Raw genomic sequence first — 21,022 nt, 5'->3', positions numbered from 1 at the left:
CCCATTGGTTGCTCAGTAGCAACCCTATTACATAATGCCCTTCTCTGTCTTTTATTTCACTGTTAGTTTTAAATTCCATTTTGTCTGATATGAGTATAGCTATTCCAGCTTTCTTTTCCTTTCCCTTTGCATGGAATATCTTTTTCCATTTCTTCAGTTTTAGTCTATGTGTGTCCTTTCTTCTGAATTGAGTCTCTTGTAGGCAGCCTGTATTTTGGTCTTTTTTTTTTTTTTTTGTCCATTCATCCACTCTATGTATTCTGATTGATAAATTTGGTCCAGTTACATTTAAAGTAAGTATCAATAGCTATGTGTTGCCATACTCTGATGTTCACATATAGCAATCCTATACAATCAGTCTGTTTTAAGTTGGTAGCAACTTAAATTTGAATACATTCCAAAACTTTATCTTTTTGATACTCCCCCATGTTTTATTCCTGGGCTAGGAAGATCCCCTGGAGGAGGAAATGGCAACCCACTCCAGTATTCTTGCCTGAAAAATCTCAAGGACTGAGGAACCTGTGGACTACAATCCATGGGGTCACAAAGAGTCAGACACAGCTGAGTGACTAAACACAGAAAGCCCCATATTTTATACTTTCAATGACTCACTTTAAATCTCTTTATTTTATGCATCCCTTAAGTAATTATTTTAATTTTAGTTAATTTTATTGCTTTGTCTTTTGACTTTCCTGCTTATTTTATAAGGGACTAGTTCACTGTGTTTATTATATGTTAACGTTTTCAGTGAGATTTTTACTTTTGTTTTCTTATTATTAATTATGCCATTTCTTTTTCTCTTTCAGCTTAAGAAGTCCCTTTAACATTTCTTGTTGGGTTGGTTTAGTGATGATGAACTCCTTTAGCTTTAATTATCTTGAAATATCTTGATCTCTTCTTCAGTTCTGAATGATAAGCTTTCTAGGCAGAGAATCATGGCTAGAATTTTTCTTTTTTTTTTACTTTCAGCACCGTTAGTATATCATGCCACTCCCTTCTGGTCTGTACAGTTTCGGAAGAGAATTCTACTGATATACCTCTTGCATGTTACTTTGTTTTTCTCTTTCTCCTTTTAGAATGTCCTCTATCCTTAACTTTTGTTATTTTAATTCTACTATGTCTTGGTGTGTGTGTCTATAGATTCATCTTATTTGAAATCATCTGCACTTCTCTGGATGTGTATTTCCTTTCACAGATTGGGGAAGTTTTCAGCCACTATTTCTTCAAATAATTTTTCTGGTCCTTTTTCTTTATCCTCTCCATCTGGAACCTCTATAATGCAAATTGCTCTTCTGCTTGATGTTATCTCAAAGCTCCCTTTGGGTATCTTCACTTTTAGTTCTTTTTCATTTTACTGTTCTGTCTGGATGAGTTCAATCATCTTATCTTCCAGTTTGCTTATTTGTTCTTCTGGCTCATCCAGTCTGCTGTGGTGAACTCCTCTAGTGTATCTTTCAGTTTAGATGTAACTTCTATTTGGTACTTTCTTATATTTTCTATCTCTGTTGACATTCTCACTGTGTCCATCCATTTATTTCCTGAGTTTGGTGATCATCTATAAAAGTAGCACTATTAACTCTTTATCAGATAGAGTGTTTATTTCCACTTTATTTAGTTATTTTTGAGATGTTGTCTTATTCTTCCCATTGGAGCATATTCTTCTGTCTCAGTTTTCTTCATTCTCTGTGTTTATTTCTGTGTATTAGGTGAATCAGCCATCCGTCCCAGTCTTGAAGGAGTGACCTTATTTACGAAATGCCCTGTGGGGCTCAGAGGTGCATTTCTGCCTGGCCACTAGAGCCAGGCATTCAGGTGTCCTCTATGTGGGCTGCATGCACCCCACTTTCTTGTGGGGACATAGCTGCTTCTGTGGTGGGCTAGTGAGCTGGGCTGACCCCCCAGACGGCTGAGGGATATAGCCACGGGTGCCGTGATGTGCTGGTGGATGAGGCACACCCTCCAGACTGGCTTTGAGACCTTTCTGCAAGGGCTGCACCACTGGTAGGCGAGGCTGTCACTTGGCTGATGTGCAGGAGTGGATGAAACTCTCAGCGGGACACATTCACTGGTGCTATTAACTTGGAGACTTTCAAAATGGTGCCTGCTAATTAGCGAGGTACTCTGAAATGGCAAATGGTTCCTGCCAATGTCTCCTAGGCCCCCGGGAGCATCTGAACTGGTTCCTGCCTCTCTGGTGATGCTTCAAGCTTGGTAAGTGATTTCCCTTGACCTGCAGTACATATGCTTTTTAATCTGGTCTTTTCATGCTGGTTTTGGAGTTGGGTGAGTCTGCATGTGGGCTCTTTAAGAGAAAGTCTTCTATTCTCTCACTTCTGTGGTTTTCCTAGATGCATTCCCTTTCAGCTTTTTTAAAAAATTGAACTGTAGTTGATTTATTGTGTTGTGTTAATTCCAGGTGTATAGCAAAGTGATTTAGATATGTGTGTGTGTGTGTATATATATATATATATATATATATATATATATATATATATTCTTTTTCGGATTATTTTCCACTAAAGGTTATTACAAGATATTGAGTATCGTTCCCTTTGCTATATAGTAGTTTCTTGTGTTTATTTTATATATAGTAGTATGTATATGTAAATCCCCAAATCCTAATTTATCCCTTCCCTCCCTGTTTGGTAGCCATAAAATTGTTTTCTACGTCTACGAGTATGTTTCTGTTTTGTAAATAAGCCAAAAAATAAGGAATGCTTCACAAATTTATGCATCATCCTTGTTCAGGGACCGTGCTAATCTTCTTTGTATTGTTGCAGTTTTAATATATGTGCTGCCAGAGTGAGCACTCTCTTTTGGTTTTTAAAATCAGGTGTTTGGGGGACTCATCTCTCCTGTGCAGGATCTAGGGGTCAAGGTACATGATATGGAACTTGAGTCCCTTACTCCTCAGAGAAAAGATCAGGACCTTTGTGATCCTTCTCAATTGTGGATCACTGCAGCCAGGGTGTGATTTCTTTCTTTCTTGGTGAGACATCTCTGTGTGTGTCCTCACTATCTCAATGCTGTCCTTGTACCCTTTGTTGTAGAGGTGCTGGTCATCCAGGTTTCAGGGCCCTTTATGAGGAAATTATCCCATATGTAGTTGTGGATCTGTTGTGTCTGTGGAAGGAGATGAGTTCAGAATCATCCTATGCCACCATCTCGAACCCTCTTTCACAATTCTTTTTTTAATATTGATCTTGTATCTTCTCACTTTGCTCCACTCATGTATTAGTTTTTGGACTTGTGGGGTTTTGTTGTTGCTGTTAGAGATTTCTTGGGGCTGTCCACATAATCATGTAAATGATTTCTATCATCTTGTTAACTGCAAATAAGACAGTTTTGTTCTTTCTAGTCTGTATGCCTTTATTTCCTCTGCTCTCCTGGTGAGGACTTTAGTATTATTTTGAATAAGACTGTTGAAAGCAGATATCTCTGCCTAGCTCAAGATCTTAGAGGGAAGGCACTCAGTCTTTTTACCATTATACTAGTTGTGTTTCTCTTTCTTTTTTTTTTGGTAGATGTTCTTTATCAGGCTGAGGAAATCCCTCTCTAATTCCAGTTTTCTGACAGTTTTCATTCTGCAAGAATGTTAAATATTATCAGACCCTTTTTTTTTTTTTTTTTTTGCATCAGTTGATATAAGCATGTGCTTTTTATTGTTTAGCCTGGCAGGCTACAGTCAATGGTGTTGCAGAGTTGGACACGACTGAGTGACTAACATAACACACACATGGTTGATTCCGTGATCAGTTTTGAAATGCTCAACCAGCCTTGCAATCATGGAATAAACCCCACTTGGTTATGTGTATAATTCTTTATATATGCTGTTGAATTGTATTTGCTTATTTCTTGTTAAGGATTTTTATGTATGTTTATGAGGGAATGTATACATTTCTAGCTTTTTTCTTATTATTTTTTCAGTATCATCTTTGTGGTTTTGTTTTCAAAACAATATTAGCTTCTTAAAATGAGTAGATAGATATTCTCTCATCCTCTACTTTCTGTTAGAGAGTTATAGAACTGGTATTAATCCTTCTTAATTGTTCAGTACAATTTTCTAGTGAAATTATCAGGACCTAGTAAATTCTTTTCAGGAATTTTTAAATTATTAATTCAGTTTGTTTAATAATTTTGTGACTGTTCAGTTTATTTTCTCTCATTTAAGATTTAGTAGGTTGTGCTTTTCCAAGGAATTGGTTTTCATCTAAAATGTGAAATGCATATGTGAAGAGTTGTTTGCAACATTCCCTTGTCATTTTTTGATGTGTATAGGGCTTGTAGTAATATACTCAAATTCATTCCTGATGTTGGCTTGTCCGTTTAATTGATCTTTTCAAATAAGTAGATTTTTGTTTCATTGATTTTCCCTATTGTTTTTATTTTCTTACTTTCATTGATTTTTCTTCCTATATTTATTATTTCATTCTCTCTACTTTTATAGGTTTATTTTTTGCTTCTCCTTTCTTGTTACTTGAAGAGTGAGCATGGAGTTACAGAAATGAGATTTCTTCTAGTATAAGCGCTTACTACTATACATTTCCCTCTCTGGTCAATACCAAAATCAGATTGATTGTATTCTTTGCAGCCAAAGATAGAAAAGCTCTATACAGTCAGCAAAGAAAAGACCTAGAGCTTACTGTGGCTCAGGTCATCAACTCCTTACTGCAAACTACAGGCTCAAATTGAAGAAAGTAGGGAAAACCACTAGGCAATTCATTTATGACCTAAATCAAATCTCTTATGATTATACAGTGGAGATGACAGATAGATTCAAGGGACTAAATCTGGGAGTTGGAGTTCCTGAAGAACTATGGATGGAGGTTCATGTCATTGTACAGGAGGTGATGACTAAAACCATGCCCAAGGAAAAGAAATGCAAGAAGGCAAAGTGGTTGTCTGAGGAGGCCTTACAAATAGCTGAGAAAAGAAGTGAAAAGCAAAGGATAAAAGGAAAGATAGACCCAACTGAATGCAGAGTTCCAGAGAATAGCAAGGAGAGATAAGAAAGCCTTCTTACGTGAACCATGCAGAGAAATAGAGGAGAACAGTAGAATGGGAAAGACTAGAGATCTCTTCAAGAAAATCAGAGATACCAAGGGAACACTTCATGCAAAGATGGGCACTCTAAGGGACAGAAATAGCAAGGACATAACAGAAGCAGAAGATATTAAGAAGAGGTGGCACGAATACTCAGAAGAACTGTACAAAAAGGTCTTAATGACCCAAATAACCATGATGGTGTGGTCACTCATCTAGAGCCAGACATCCTGGAATGTGAAGTCAAGTGGGCCCTAGGAAGTATTACTATGAACAAAGCTAGTGAAGGTGATGGAATTCTAGCTGAGCTATTTCTAACCCTAAAAGATGATGCTGTTAAAGTACTTCATTCAATATGCCAGCAAATTTGGAAAACTCAGCAGTGGCCACAGCACTGTAAAAGGTCAGTTTTCATTCTGATCCCAAGAAGGGCAATGCCAAAGAATGTTAAAACTACCTCAGAATTGTATTCATTTCACATGCTAGCAAGGTAATACTCAAAATCCTTCAAGCTAGACTTCAACAATAGATGAACTCAGAACTTCCAGATGTACAAGTTGGATTTAGAAAAGGCAGAGGAACCAGAAATCAAAATGCCAACATCTGCTAGATCACAGAAGAAGCTCTAAGAAAAGTAAATTAAAAAAAAATCTACTTCTGCTTCATTGACTACGCCAAAAAGCTTTGACTGTGTGGATCATAACAAACTGGAAAATTCTTAAAGAGATAGGAATACCAGACCACCTTATCTGCCTCCTGAAAAATCTGTATGCAGGTCAAGAAGCAGCAGTTAGAACCAGACATGTAACAGCCGACTGGTTCAAAATTGGGAAAGGAGAACGTCAAGGTTGTATTTTGTCACCCTGCTTATTTAACTTACATGCAGAGTTCGTGTGAAATGCCAGGCTGGATGAAGCACAAACTGGAATCAAGATTGCCAGGTAAAGAGCCTCTTGATGAAGGTGAAAGAGGAGAATGAAAAAGCTGGCTTAAAACTCAGCATTCAAAAAACGAAGATCATGGCATCCGATCCCATCACTCCTTGGCAAATAGATGGAGGGGAAAGTGGAAACAGTGAAAGATTTTATTTTCTTGGACTCCAAAATCACTGCAAACTGCAGCCACAAAATTAAAAGACATTTGCTCTTTGGAAGAAAAGCTATGACAAACCGAGACAGCATATTAAAAAACAGAGACATCATTTTGCCAACAAAGGACAGTAGAGTCAAAGCTATGGTTTTTCCAGTAGTCATGTACGGATGTGAGAGTTGGACCATAAAGAAGCCTGAGCGCCAAAGAATTGATGCTTTTGAACTGTGGTACTGGAGAATACTCTTGAGAGTCCCTTGGACAGCAAGGAGATCAAACCAGTCAATCCTAAAGGAAATCAACCTTGACTATTCATTGGAAGGTCTGATGCTGAAGCTGCAGCTCCAGTACTTTGGCCACCTGATGCAGAGAGCCAGCTCATTGGAAAAGACCCTGATGCTAGGAAAGATTGAGAGCAAGAAGCAAAGGGGACAACAGAGGATCAGATGGTTCGGTGACATCACTAACTCAATGGGCTTGAGTCTGAGCAAACTCTGGAAGATGGTGAAGGACAGGGAAGCCTGGCATGCTGCAGTTCGTGAGGTCACAAAGAATCATAAATGGCTTAGTGACTGAACAACAACAAATCTCCCTCTCTGTTCTTTACCTGTGCTTCACAAATTTTGGTATGTTATTTTCTTCAGTTCAGTTTATCTTTTGAGTTCTCTGTAGCATTTGTTTTTGACTCAGATTATTTTTTTTAAATGGTGTTTATATTCCGAGTGTTTGGAAATTCTCCTCTTATCTCCTTTTTTTTTTACTTGTTTTTAATTTGATTCCATTGCAGACACAAATCACACATTCTGTATGGTTTAAATTCTTTTAAATTTGTTGAGGATTTTATGGCACAAGTTGTGATCTGTCTAGCATATGTTCCATGGGGACTTGAAAACATTGTTTTTGCTGTGTTGGGGAAGTGTTTTCTGTCAGTTGGGTCCTATTTGTTGATGGTGATGGTGTGTGTTCTGTGACTTTCCTAGCTGTCCTCTTATCAAGTATTGAGGAGGAGTGTTGAAGAATGTGGATTTGTCTCTTTCTTTTTTTAAAACTTCTTTCTGGTTTTGGTTCCTATATTTTTCAGCTTGTTTGTTTGGGAAAGAGTGTATGATTGCTGTGTCTTCTTGGTAGATGGAATTTTTAATCAGTATGTAGATTTATTATCTGCCCTTTGTAATTTTCTTTCGTCTAAAGTCTGGTTTATCTGGAAATAATATTGTAAATCTTGCTTGTTGTAATAACATTTTCTTCGAATATGTAATTTGGTTGGCAGCCTAGAGTCCACAGTTGATGGGGTTGGTGGTAGAACGTGAGTTTCTCCTTTGGTGTTTAGCTGAGGTGGGACTTTTACTTATTTTGTTTTCTGTCTCTCTGGTTGCTGTTTCCTGGTCATTTGGCTTTTCTTAAGATGTTTTCATTGTTTCTGTCTACACTTTTGATGCTTCTCCAGGACTCAGTTTGGAATATGAGAAAAATGGATCCTCGTGTCAGTCCTTCTGCTTTCTTCTCTGCATGTTCACAGTGGCCTTATGTGTGTTTATATATTATGTTAGGAGTTTTAGGTGTAGTTAATGGAAGTAATAGTGCTGTAAAACACTGATAACAAAATATCACACTCTGGGCTTTTTTCCCCCAAAGTAGGTGTTTATTTGGGGCAGAATACCCAGACCATTGCGCTTTATTTCTTATTTATCTATATGTAGATAAATATATATATGTTCCACAAAACTCTTAAGTGACTGTAATGAATACATAAAAATGGAGACTTTTATTTTTCCCAGTTCTGGAGGCTGGAAATCCAAGATCAATAGCCAGCCAATTCTTTTCCAGGAGAAACCTCCCTGTCTGGCTTCTCATTGTGTCCTCGTATGGAAGAGAAGAGAGAGGCGATGAATACTAATTTAGCCTATTCTTATAAGGCTACCAGTCCTATTGGATTAGGACTCCATTCTTATGACTGCACTTGGCCTTAATTACCTCCTTAAAGTCCTATTTCCAAATATAGTCATACTGGGGGTTAGGACTCCAGCAACATATGAATTTGGGGAGGGGGCAGTTCAGTCCATGCAAATAAGTAAGTGTCTATTCTATCCATAACTGAAAGTCTGAGCTCTAATTCTTGTTTTTTTTTTTTTTTTTTTGAAATGACAATAAACATATTTGTGACTGTATTTATTTTAATCATATATATTTTTCCAGATGAAACATGGGCTTTTTAAGGTTCTTAAATCCTCTTGTTCCATTTTATGAAATTTCTTTCCAAACACGTTATACCAGCCTAGTTTACTTATAAGCAAATTAGGTCCCTGATGATATGTTCCACTTAATCTAAACCAGGTTTTTATTTTTCATCATTAACCTTCTTGCTTCAGTTTTTTGGTGGAAATATTTAGTATAACTTTAGGCAGGACATCTTTAGATTAACTTCTTGAAGGTAAAAACAATGTTTCTGTGTTACCATTTTTAGATTTTATTTATATTGTCATAGCAAGTGGTATTTTTCAAAAACATATGCTTAGTTTATTTAGAGTTCATATTTATTCAGATTATTGTTGATTAATTTCTTTATATTCTTCACCTAAAGGAAAAACTCCCTTAAAAAATTAGTCTGGTCACTTTTCAGCCAATTACTGAGGAACTTCAGGCAGGGACTTGGTGGATCCAGTTAGGTGGGAGGTTTTCATGGTGACCTACATGCCTGCTCAGAGGCCACGAGCCCGGGTGGGCAGAGTGCACAGTCAGTACCTTTCCCTCTGTATTTTCTGGTCACCTTCACTCCTGAGAATGTCCACACCTGATGCACAGTCCTTGTGTGCACAGTAACCAAGGGCACCAGCGGCAGAAGCTCTCCCTTCCCTGGCGGAGGTGGCTAGCTTTCTCTTGCTCCCTTGGTTTCATGGCCCTGGAAAGAAAGGGTGTCACAGGTTACACAGCTTAGAAATGGAGAATTCACTTTTACTTCATGGCCTCATTCACATCCATAAAGTAGGCTGCCCCACCTCTGTGTTAGAGGAACTGCAGGGGCTCTGGGCAGCCCAGGAGGGCAGAGGCCAGTGCTTTCCCCACATGTAGCCCTGGGAGCTCAGGGAGCAGTCCTGTGTCCCAGGTCACAAAAAGGCTCTCCTAGGGAGGAAGCTTCCCTGTAGGGAGCTTCCTTGCAGCTCAAACGGTAAAGAATCTGCCTGTGATGCAGAAAACCCGTGTTTGATCCCTAAGTCGGGAAGGAAGATCCCTGGAGAAGGAAATTGCAACCCACTCCAGTATTCTTGCCTGGAGAATCCCAAGGACAGAGAAGCCTGGTGGGCTACAGTCCCTAGGGTTGCAAAGAGTCAGATATGACTGAGCAACTAACACTACACAAAAACTAGGGAGGCAGGGGTGAGACCTGGGCCCTGCCCTCTCAGACGCGGTGGGCCGGGACTGAGCAGGTACTGCCTTTGAAGCACTGCCCTCTCTGAGAAGGGGGCCAGAGGAGTATCTCCTTCTCAGTACAGGAAGGTGAACAGGAAGCTAACCTGTTTCTGGCTATGCGAGGGCAAGTTCCATGTCACAACCAGGGGCTTGGAGATTGAAGATTCATTCCAGTCTGTGGCATCTGAAAGGCAAGATATGTGCTGTCCAAGCTCCATGGTGGTGCATCGGTGTTTGAGCCTTGAGTTTTCTGCCACCTGACAAATAGCACAAACTCCAGTGGTTGGTGTCCCAGAGTGGGGGCTGGAAAGCTGTGAGGGGACAGCCACAGGGCTCTGCTCTTCCCCCACCTGTCCTTTGTTTCCACCAACACTGTGGCTGCATTTGTATCTCCTAAGCTCTTTGCATAGGCCTTCATTAGATTTTACAGCAAATGTTGCAAAGACCATCAGGGTTGAAGACATATAGATAGCAATGGAACTCAAAGGCAGACAGACACGCACAAATAGATGAGTTGAAAATTAAGCTTACAAAAAAAACATATAAAGAAACAGCAGCTCTCTTGGAGCAAATATCAGCAGATACAACAAACTGCAGATCTGGTTCTGAATTTTAGATAATAGAAACTAATAAATAATGTTTAAATAATCAAGTACAAGAATTGAAAATGCAAGAAAAAAAACAAAACACTCTTTGAATAGCTGCTTTGAAAAAAATCACTTAAAATTAATAAGAGATGAAAATTATAGACGTTACAATAAAAAACTCAATTTATCTACAAATCAGAAATAAACTCATTAATGTGAAAAAAACTTACAGTTATCAAAGGAGAAAGGTGGAGGAGGGATAAATTAGGAGTTTGGGATTAACATACACTAATGTATATAAGCTAGATAAACAACAGGGACCTACTGTATAGCACAGGGAAGTATTCTCAATATTTTGTAATAACCTACAAGGGAAAGGAATCTTAAAAAGAATATATGTATGTATGTATGTGCACATGCTCAGTAATGTTCAACTCTTTGTGACCCCATGGGCTATAGCCCTCCAGGCTCCTCTGTCTATGGAATCTTCCAGGCAAGATTACTGGATCCATTTCCTCCTCCAGGAGATCTTCCTGATCCAGGGATCAAACCTGCATCTCCTGTATCTGTTATATTTGCAGGTGGATTCTTTACCACTGAGCCACCCAGGAAGCTAGTATATATATACACACACATACACTCCCATATACTTATACATGTATGTGTGTATAACTGAATCAGGGTGCTGTACACATTATAAATCAATGACACGCCAATGAAATTTTTTTTTTGAAATTTTTTAAAAAATTGAAATCTTGGTAGAAGTATTGAGTGTCAGATGAGACAGTCAAAAGAGTAGAAGCAATTTCCTGGGTTGAATCATAGGCGGTAAAATATGAAATCATATTTTCATATGGGAAATATAAAAGAATAGTGAACAGTTGTGGGAATATCTCACGCTTCTCAGGTGCTTCTCTGTACCAGGTCCTGCAAATATTTTACATATGTTTACAACATTTCTGAGAAGGGTACTGTTATTATTCCTATTTTTCAAATAAGTCAAAAATAGGAAGAGTCATCAAAATAACAGCACAGTATGTCTGAGGTCTGGCAGAAAGCAATATTTGTGGATACATGAACCCCACTCATGAGTGACTCCACACTTATTGACCCTGAGACAGGGATTATGAGTTCCTGTCATGCGAAGGTGCTCCCACGTGCAGTGGCTGGTATTGTAGAAGGAAATAATAGAACATGGGAGAAGTGTTAGGAGATGATTTTTCAGTGTAAAGATAAAATTGTGACCCATATACAGATATGTAAAAAATGGACACATGCTAAAGAATTAATTTTACTCATAAAACAGGGAACCAGGCAGATGTTAGATCCAATTAAAGGAAAAGTCAAACCAGGACAAAGGTATATGAAGTAAAGGTTGAGATGAATTGTAAGTGGACATAAAATGTGTTTATTTAGAGGGCACAGGAAATCAAATCAACAGCAGTGAAATCACTCCCAGGCAACACATAATTTATACATCTCTCCCCTGCCTGCCAGCTTATAAAGAGCTTCCAAAGATCTCAGATGTAGTCCCAGACCTCAGGTAGCCAGCTCAGAGCTGTGTGCTTGTAGAGGATGGGTTTTCCAGTGAAATATGATACTATTTTTTTCTCCAGAAGCCATGTTCGAAAAGAATGGCCGAGAATTTAATAATATTGATGAACAACATAAATCCTCAGTTTCAGGAGATATAAGAAGTCTGAGGAAAGATAAATAACAAGAATGGGCACCTAGACAATTTTACTAAAGCCTGCAGAATGCAGGAAGCTAAGAGATGCTGGAAACACACAAAGAACAAAAGATTGTTACAAAAGCATGAAGATTAGACTGACTGCAGGCCTTTTAGAGGCAACAGTCAGAAGCAGAAAAAGATAAGAGTAACATTAAAGTTTGATGGAAAATAATTGCCGACCTAGAATTCTGTACCTGCTAAACATTCTTTGCATGAGGGGCAAAATCAGGACATTTTCAGGAAAAGAAGGACTCAAGAATTATTGTTGCCATGAAGAGGTAAACTGCCTTAATGAAACTATCAGAGTATAAATGTAGGAACAGGGTCTGAGAAGAAATACAGTTAAAAATTCAGGTAAATATAAACAAGTTTGAGCATATGTAATATTAACAGTGAACTTGAGGCTGGGGGTAAAAACAACGTGAGATTAAAATGCTGAGAATAATAAAGCACTGTGTGGATGGTACTTGGAAGTAAACCACTTAGTTGGATATAAGTTGCTCTAGCAGAGCATAGAGTTACCAGCTTTGAGTAAGATATACATGTTAAAAATGTAAGAATCAAAACTATCTGTGATACATTGCTAAGGTGGGGGAAAAAACCCAAATTCTAGATTATTGTATGTAAGGTCCAAAATTTTGTTTAAAATATCTGTGTGTATGCATGTGGTATGCATCTGCATTACATTCAAGTGTATCCACATCCATAGAAAAAGTTCAGAAAAAAATGGTAAAGAGGTTACCTCTGAATTACAAAATTATGGGTAATTTTAATTTTAATTCCTTAAATAATTTCATTAATTATTTTGTACCTACCAAGTGCTTTCCGTTTTCCTTTTTTGTGAATATGCTTTATTTCTGTAATTAGAAAAGAGCAATAAATGTTCATTTTAAAGGGATAAAAAGCATAAGAATAACTATCAGAAGCATAAGAATATTTTTTTAATTTCCAGACAGATGAGAAGCTAGTAGGGAAAGAATAAAGAAAATATGAGAAGCCTAAAGAAACAAGGCAAGTGCAATCAAAGAGAAAGAAATAAAGAGGGCAAAAATTAAAGAGTAAGAATAAAACCAAGCATTTTAAGAGACAAGAGAGAGGATTGTCAGTTAGTTAAAAAGACAGAGATTCCCCAACTATCTGTCTATCAAGTATCTATCAGAGGCTTCTTAGGTGGCAGTAGTGGTAAAGAACCCACCTGCCAAAGAAAGAGGCATAACACACTTGGGTTCAACCCCTGGGTCTGGAAGATCTGCTATGGTAAATGGCAATCCACTCCAGTATTCTTGCCTGGAAAATCCCATGAACAGAGGAGCCTGGAAGGCTACGTCAATGAGGTCACAAAGAGTCAGACACAGCTGAAGCAACTTAGCCACTACACATCTATCTATCTGTGTCTATATCTATCTATATATATATTTAAAAATCCAGCCATACGTTATTTGGATGGAAATAAAGTGTAAGTACACAAGAGGCAAAAAAAAAAAAAAAAGGAAAAAATGTATTTGATCAACAGGAACAAGATAAAATTAAATGACTATGTTTACAACAGGAAAACACACACATACACACACACACACTCATATGCATGCACACTTGCTATAAGAAAAGAGGTACAATTAAGGTTAAAGTTCAAGTAATGAAATTTCTAAAAATATATAACAAATTTCACATGTATACACCTAATAAAATTACTTTGATACAAATGAAAAATTGGTAGATAAATCCATAATTATTATAGAAGATTTTAGTGTACTTTTTTAGTACTTGATAGTTCAAGAAGGGAAAAAAGTGTGTATCAATAGAATTCCACAGTTAACAAGCCTCATCTAATGTAGAGAAATGGATATAGATAGACACAGATAGAGATATGTCCTCAATCTACTGAAAATATATATCTAGAGAACTAAATACCCAAATGTGAATAAAAAAAACTTTAGTGGGTGTGAATGTGTGAGAGCATGTGTATATATATGTAAGGAGAAATCCATAGCTTTAAATGCTTACATTAGACAGTTCAGTTCAGTCACTCGGTCTTGTCCAACTCCTTGTGACCCCATGAACTGTAGCACGCCAGGCATCCCTGTCCCATCACCAACTCCCTGAGCTTGCTCAAACTCATGTCCATCGAGTTGGTGTTGCCATCCAACCATCTTATACTCTATCATCCCCCTCTCCTCCTGCCTTCAAGTATCAGGGTCTTTTCTAATGAGTGTGATCTTTTTATCAGGTGGCCAAAATTGGAGCTTCAGCTTTAGCATCAGTCCTTCCAATAAATTCAGGATTGATTTCCTTTAGGATTAACTGGTCTGATTGCTTTGCAGTCCAAGGACCTTTCAAGAGTCTTCTCGAACACCACAGTCCAAAAGCATCAATTCTTAGGTACTCAGCTTTCTTTATGGGCCAACTCTCATATCCATACGTAACTACTGGAAAAACCATAGCTTTGACTGGATGGACCTTTGTCAGCAGAGTAATGTCTCTGCTTTTTAATATGCTGTCTGGGTTGGTCATAGCTTTTCTTCGAAGGAGCAAGCGTCTTTTAATTTCATGGCTGCAGTTACCATCTGCAGTGATTTTGGAGCCGAAGAAAATAAAGTCTGTTGCTGTTTCCATTGTTTCCCCATTTACCATAAAGTGATAGGACCGGATGCCACGATCTATATTGTTTGAATGTTGAGTTTTAAGCCAGCTTTTTCACTCTCTGCTTTCACTTTCATCAAGAGGCTCTTTAATTCCTCTTCATTTTCTGCCATAAGGGTGGTGTCATCTGCATATCTGAGGTTATTGTTATTTCCCCCAGCAGTCTTGATTCTAGCTTGTGCTTCATCCAGTCCGGCATTTCACATGATCTACTCTGCATGTAAGTTAAATAAACAAGGTGACAATATGCAGCCTGATGTACTCCTTTCCCAAGTTGGAACCAATCCATTGTTCCATGTCTGGTTCTAACTGTTGCTTCTTGACCTACATACAGGTTTCTCAGGAGGCAGGTAAGACGGTCTGGTATTCCCATCTCTTTAAGAATTTCCCACAGTTAGTTGTGATCCACAAGGTTTTAAAAGCAAAATTTGAATTAATTATTAATATCAATCACAAGAACTTAGAAAAATATTATATAAATAAAAAGAAGAATAAAGAAAAGAGTACAGACTTATTAAATGAGAAAAATAAGATAGAAATCAAGAAGGAATAAATTGGTTTTAAAAAGAACCAGTAAAATGAACATACCTCAGGGAATAATTATCAAGAAAGTAAAGAAGATACAAATAAATGTTTATTAGATATAAAAGAAGTCTATAACCATAGATGGCATTTTTAGAATAGAATATTATGGACAACTTTATGGCAATAAATTTGGAAATTTAGCCAGGATTTATTTTTTCTAGAAAAATATAAGCTGATTCTAGAGAAAATAGAAAAAATAGTTAACATAATTGAATCTATTTATTTCTTTAAAATATACCTTAGTTTTACATCCCCACCATAATTGAGAAGGTTCACAGAGTTCGCATATACCCCTTCCCCCACACATGCAATGCCTACCCCATTATGAACACCCCCACCAGAGTGGTGTATTAAGAAGCAGAGACGTCACTTTTCTGACAAAGGTCCATCTAGTCAAATCTGTGGGTTTTTCCAGTAGTCATATATGGATGTGAGAGGTAGACCATAAAGAAGGCTGAGCAGCAAAGAATTTATGCTATCAAACTGTGTTGCTGGAGAAGACTCGTAACAGCCCCTTAGACAGTAAGAAGATCCAACCACTCAATCCTACAGGAAATCAGCCCTGAATGTTCATTGGAAGAACTGATGCTGAAGCTGAAACTCCAATATTTTGGCCACCTGATGCAAAGAACTGGCTCATCAGAAAAGACCCTGATTCTGGGAAAGATTGAGGGCAAGAGAAGAAGCGGGCAACAGGATGAGATGGTTGAATGACATCACTGACTTAATGAGCATGAGTTTGGGCAAATCCAAAAGATACTGAAGGACAGGGAAGCCTGGTGTGCTGCAGTCCATGGGATTGCAAAGAGTCAGGCGTGACTTAGTGACTGAACAACAATGTTTATTTGTTGCAGTTGATGAGCCAACACTGACAAATAATTATCACCCTGTGGGGACAGAGCAAATTAGCCAAGATGGCATGTTCAGGCTCTCTGGCCCCACATCTTGTAAATAATGACTGTGTATCAGCTGAGGTCACTTACACCAGTGCACATGCCCATCACAAGCAGGTACTTGCTTGGTCACGAGCTCCTTTGTGCTGTAGGGATATGTGAACTCCACCTGGAAAGTGGCAGCATTACTGCTGCGTCCTGGCTGTCCGTTGGGTCAGCCACAAGAGGAGAGAATATAGTGTGTCTACTGCCATGGCTGCTGTGTCAACTAGGAGAGAATACTGTTATGGCTGCTGTGTCAGCCAGGAGAGAGGTGGTGTTGTATTAGGTTATGCTGTGGCTGTTGCCAGAAGAAAATAAATGTGTCTGCATTTCCTACAGATCCTCAAGTCTTCTTCCAGCCTCTTAGCTTGTGCCTCACCTACCCTGGGTTCAGCGAACAATGTGGACAGTGTGAACAGGATCAGCAATATACACCCAAAGTACATGGTTTACCCTAGGGCTCACTCTTTATGTTGTACATTGTATGGGTGTGGACAAAGGTATAATGACATGTATCCAGCATTTATAGTAGCATACAGAATAGTTTCACTGCCTTAAAAATCTTCTGTGCTCTTCCTGTTCATCCCTTTCTCCCTCCAACTCCTGGAAGCCATTGAACTTTACTGTCTTCATAGTTTTGGCTGGTCTAGAATAAAGATCCGGAGAAGGCAATGGCAACCCACTCCAGTACTCTTGCCTGGAAAATCCCATGGACGGAGGAGCCTGGTAGGCTGCAGTCCATGGGGTCACTAAGAGTCGGACACGACTGAGCCACTTCGCTTTCACTTTTTACTTTCATGCATTGGAGAAGGAAATGGCAACCCACTCCAGTGTTCTTGCCTGGAGAATCCCAGGGACGGGGGAGCCCCGTGGGCTGCTGTCTATGGGGTCACACAGAGTCGGACACGACTGAAGCAACTTAGCAGCAAGCAGGCAGAATAAAGATCACTTAAAAATATCTTAATAATGGTATGAATTTAAATAAGAAAAGTAAAAGAACAAAACATTGAGAATTGGAAAGGAATATGTTTCAGTGATAAAAATTCACCTGCAATGCAGGAGACACAAGTTCAATTCCTGGGTTGGGAAGATCCCCTGGAGAAGGGAATGGCAACCCACTCCAGTATTCTTGCCTGGGAAATCCCATGGACAGAAGAGTCTGGTGGGCTACAGTCCATAGGGTCGCGGAGAGTCAGACAAGACTTAGCGACTAAACAACAACAAACTAGATTATCATCATTCAGACTCTATGACTTTTTTACATGAAGAACTCTTAGAGACTGTCTAGACAAAATATTTTGGATACAAGTATGAAAATATGAATGTATATCTTTACTCTTGCAACATTTAGAAAATGTAATTAAACAAATCTTATTTCTAATATCTGCAGGTATTAAAAAATGTCAACTGAAAAATCTAAGACCAAAATAAACGATGAGTTATATATTTATTTCTGGGAAAACTCAATACCATAAAGATGTCAAAATCTCCCAAACTAGTCTGTAAATCTTAAATGATTCCAACTGAAGTCTCCACTTAGTCTTCATGGAATTGGACATGAATAAAGGGCCAAGGGATAGGTAAGATAATTTTTAAACAAAGGACAAAGTTGGAGGACTTGGCCTGCCAAATACCAATGTTTCCATACTGTTGTGGTGATTAAAATGATGTTGTCCTGGATCAGAAATAGTCCTTTGTTAATCAAGAAACAAAATTGGGAACCCAGAAACTTGACATATTCCATGGTAACATTTATCCCATATTTATAACACTGTTATTTGTTGCTCAGTTGTGTCCAGCTCTTTGCGACCCCATGGGCTGCAGCACGCCAGGCTTCCCCATCCTTCACCATCTCCTGAAGCTTGCTAAAACTCATGTCCATTGAGTTGGTGATGCCATCCAACCATCTAGTCCTCTGTCATCCCCTTGTCCTCCTGCTTTCAATCTTTCCCAGCATCAGGGTCTTTTCCATTGAGTCGACTCTTTATATCAGATGGCCAAAGTATTGGAGCTTCAGTTTCAGCATCAGTCCTTCCCATGAATATTCAGGGTTGATTTCTTTTAGGATTGACTGGTTTGATCTCCTTGCAGTCCAACAGGCTCTCAAGAGTCTTCTCCAGCACCACAGTTCAAAAGCATCAATTCTTTGGTGCTCAGGCTTCTTTATGGTCCAACTCTCACATCCATACATGACTACTGGAAAAACCATAGCTTTGACTATATGGACCTTTGTCCACAAAGTAGTATCTCTGCTTTTTAATATGTTATCTAGGTTTGTCATAGCATTTCTTCCAAGGAGCAAGCATCCATTATTATGTTATATTATTTATAACACTGTTGTAACATTGTTATAATCTATGCAGTGTTACATCTGATTGTTATCATTACATCCATGTTATATACCATGTAACAGTAAATTGGTGATTAAAGAAAAGATATTGATAAATTCTTCTATAAGCCTCCTGCTAATGCCGAGATCTCTGCCTCCTAGGATCTCTGAAAGGTATAAACAACCATGAAATTTCAGTTCTGCTCAAGACTTTTTGGTCACAATCTATGACAAGTCACATTGCTATAATTTGAACCTGTCCTAACACTTCAGAATAAAATATAAAGCAAAATAAAAATACCCAGATAAAGGACTTAACTGGTGATTTTTGAAACAAAATTGATCTTTTCTCTACAGATACTTTTCCTCTGAAATCTAGGCATCAGTGGTGTCTTAACATGTAATTGGCCGCTTTATTTTTTATTAAGAGATTTAAGATAAATGACACCTTCCATTGACAGTTGTTTGAGATAGATGGATTTCCTCTTTTTTCTTCACATACTTTTTGCTTACAATATTTTAAACTTTATTATTTTATTGAGATATAATTAAGGTATATATAAACTACTGTATGTTTACCGTGTACAAGGTGTTGATTTGATACACATGTATGTGCCGTGTGCTGAGTCACTTCAGTTGTGTCTGGCGCTTTGTGACCCTGTGGACTGTAGCCTGCCAGGCCCCTCTGTCCATAGCCTGCTAGGCTCCTCTGTCCAGGCTAGAATACTGGAGTAGGTTGCCAGATCCTCCTCCAGGGGATCTTCTCCACCCAGGCATCAAACCTGCGCCACCTGCAGCTCTTGCAGCTTCTGCATTGCAGGCAGATTCCTTACCACTGAGTCACCAGGGAATCCCTGATTCACACTTATATTGCAATGTAATTGCCACTGTAGCATTGCTGACATCTCTATCCTCATCATGTAATCATAATTTCTCTTTTGTGTTAGGAAAATTAAGATCATTTTTGTCTTATCTGCTCTCCCTCTTTCTGTCTTTTGAGGACCATGTGACCTCAGGGGAAACAGTTCTGATGGTGCCCGAGACCCTATTCATGACAGTCCTCACCTCAGGAGCCCACAGTGTGCTCTTGGCAGCAGTGTATTGGCCCTGGGTTTTTGCTCAGAGGTGGGGGTCGGTGCTGCCAGGTGAGATAAGCAGAGACTGCACTGAGCTGGGATTGGAGGGCTCTGCTTCCAGTGCCAGGAGCACTTCCCAGGGCCGGATCTGGCACTGTGTTACACCCTGGGGATGAGGAGGAGGGAGCCATCTTAGCCCAGACCACCAGGGTTCACTTGTGCCCCCTGGGCTCTGCCTGCCTGTGCTGCTGGACATCTGGAAGCACAGTTTGAAATCCTCCTGTAAGGATGGGCCCTTGGGTCCTGCAGGCACAGCCACTGATGGTTTGCTCTCAAGCCCCTGTAGTACTTGCCTTGCTGCCTAGGGCAGCATCTCACTCACCCCTGCTCCAACCACACCTTACCTTCGTGAAGCCTCCCTTGGTCCAGTCTATCTCCAGGCGTGTGACCAGACTGCACTTTCTGCTGGCAACACCCTCACCTTTCCACTTTTGAGCCTTCTGTGCATCTTTAGAGCCCTTCCAGGAGTCCTCTGACTGATGATGTAGGACCCGCACCTTCAATATTGGGGTTAAATAACCCTCCCTCTCCATGAGCACCTCTCGGTGGGGGTGCCCAGCTCATCTATCCATTACTAGCTGAACGGGGACCACGGCAGCCAGAGAGAAGAGCTTTTGAGGGGAGTGAAGAGCCATGTGCCAGGGTTGTCAAAAGCTCTGAGGGTGCACCCTGTTTTCCAGTAGTCAAGAAAAAATACAAATGTTTGACCAGTTCCTGAAACTTTAATACAGAAGGTTTCATATGCACACCAGCACAGAGAAAGAAAATGAGTTATATGGGCCCCCCCGGCCTCCAGGGTGACCAGAGTCTGCTGCCTGCAAAGGCTGTGGTGCCACGTGTCCTGGACATTCCTGGTGGTGTCGCCTTTCAGGTCCTTGACATAGTTTTGGTTACTCGTGTTTCAGAGGGACTTTTCATCCCCTTCCTGTTTTCAGACTCAGATTTCAGCACAGGACCCCTTTTCAAACAAAGTTTATCTCCAGCCCTAATGGTGAAAACAGATAAAGTGGTATTGGCACATAATTATTACCAGAATTACTTTTATATAATTTACATATAAAATCAATTTGCCTGTGGGAAAGAACCTAAAACTTCCACAATGAGTATTAAGATATGAATTTTGATAATGATGACAGTGGTACAGTTCCATTTATCTCAGTATTCTATTTTGGTTGAACCATATTCAGAAATCACTGAGTCACAAAGGTAAGCTGTTGCTAATCGTAACAGATTTTTATCTTTTTACCTACTTGCCCTGTGATCTCTGGAGTCTCTTCAGTTAAATTGATTCAAATCCGTGAAGAAGGAGCTGTGTGTATGTTTTTCATCCAAAATTAATCACTAACAGTTGCCCACAGTCTTTATTATAACTATAAAAATTAGACAGGATGACACCCAAGCTTAAAATAAGCAAAGCTCTGCCAGCATCACACTGTGCTTTCTGCCTTTGTTGCTACAGAGGTGGGAAGAGATGTCAAGGCAGATGCAGGTTCTATGCTGGAATTGTAGGATCAAATGTGAATTGTTTTAATGGAGTA

General features: G+C 39.2%; 1 protein-coding gene and 1 non-coding gene across 4 annotated transcripts in view; one reads left to right on the top strand and one right to left on the bottom strand.

Annotated features, from left to right (window-relative positions):
- LOC109575699 (neuronal acetylcholine receptor subunit alpha-7) overlaps nucleotides 1-21,022 on the top strand; it is a 139,706-nt gene that overhangs the window by 87,650 nt on the left and 31,034 nt on the right. Inside the window, exon 1 of one of the 3 annotated variants that reach the window (XM_070775292.1) lies at nucleotides 1,843-2,211. The exons of the other annotated variants lie outside the window; for them this stretch is intronic. Within the exon in view, the coding sequence (XP_070631393.1) occupies nucleotides 2,147-2,211 (65 nt within the window). The 5' untranslated portion in view covers nucleotides 1,843-2,146. Of the gene's footprint in view, nucleotides 1-1,842; nucleotides 2,212-21,022 lie in introns of those variants that run through there. 3 annotated transcript variants of the gene reach the window in all.
- LOC139178526 (U6 spliceosomal RNA) lies at nucleotides 2,704-2,810 on the bottom strand. Its single transcript, XR_011562909.1, has one exon. It is a non-coding gene; the product is annotated as a U6 spliceosomal RNA (small nuclear RNA).

This window comes from Bos indicus, chromosome 21 (genome assembly GCF_029378745.1).
Source record: "Bos indicus isolate NIAB-ARS_2022 breed Sahiwal x Tharparkar chromosome 21, NIAB-ARS_B.indTharparkar_mat_pri_1.0, whole genome shotgun sequence".
NCBI lineage: Eukaryota > Metazoa > Chordata > Mammalia > Artiodactyla > Bovidae > Bos > Bos indicus.
This window is presented reverse-complemented; position numbering and strand designations above follow the sequence as displayed.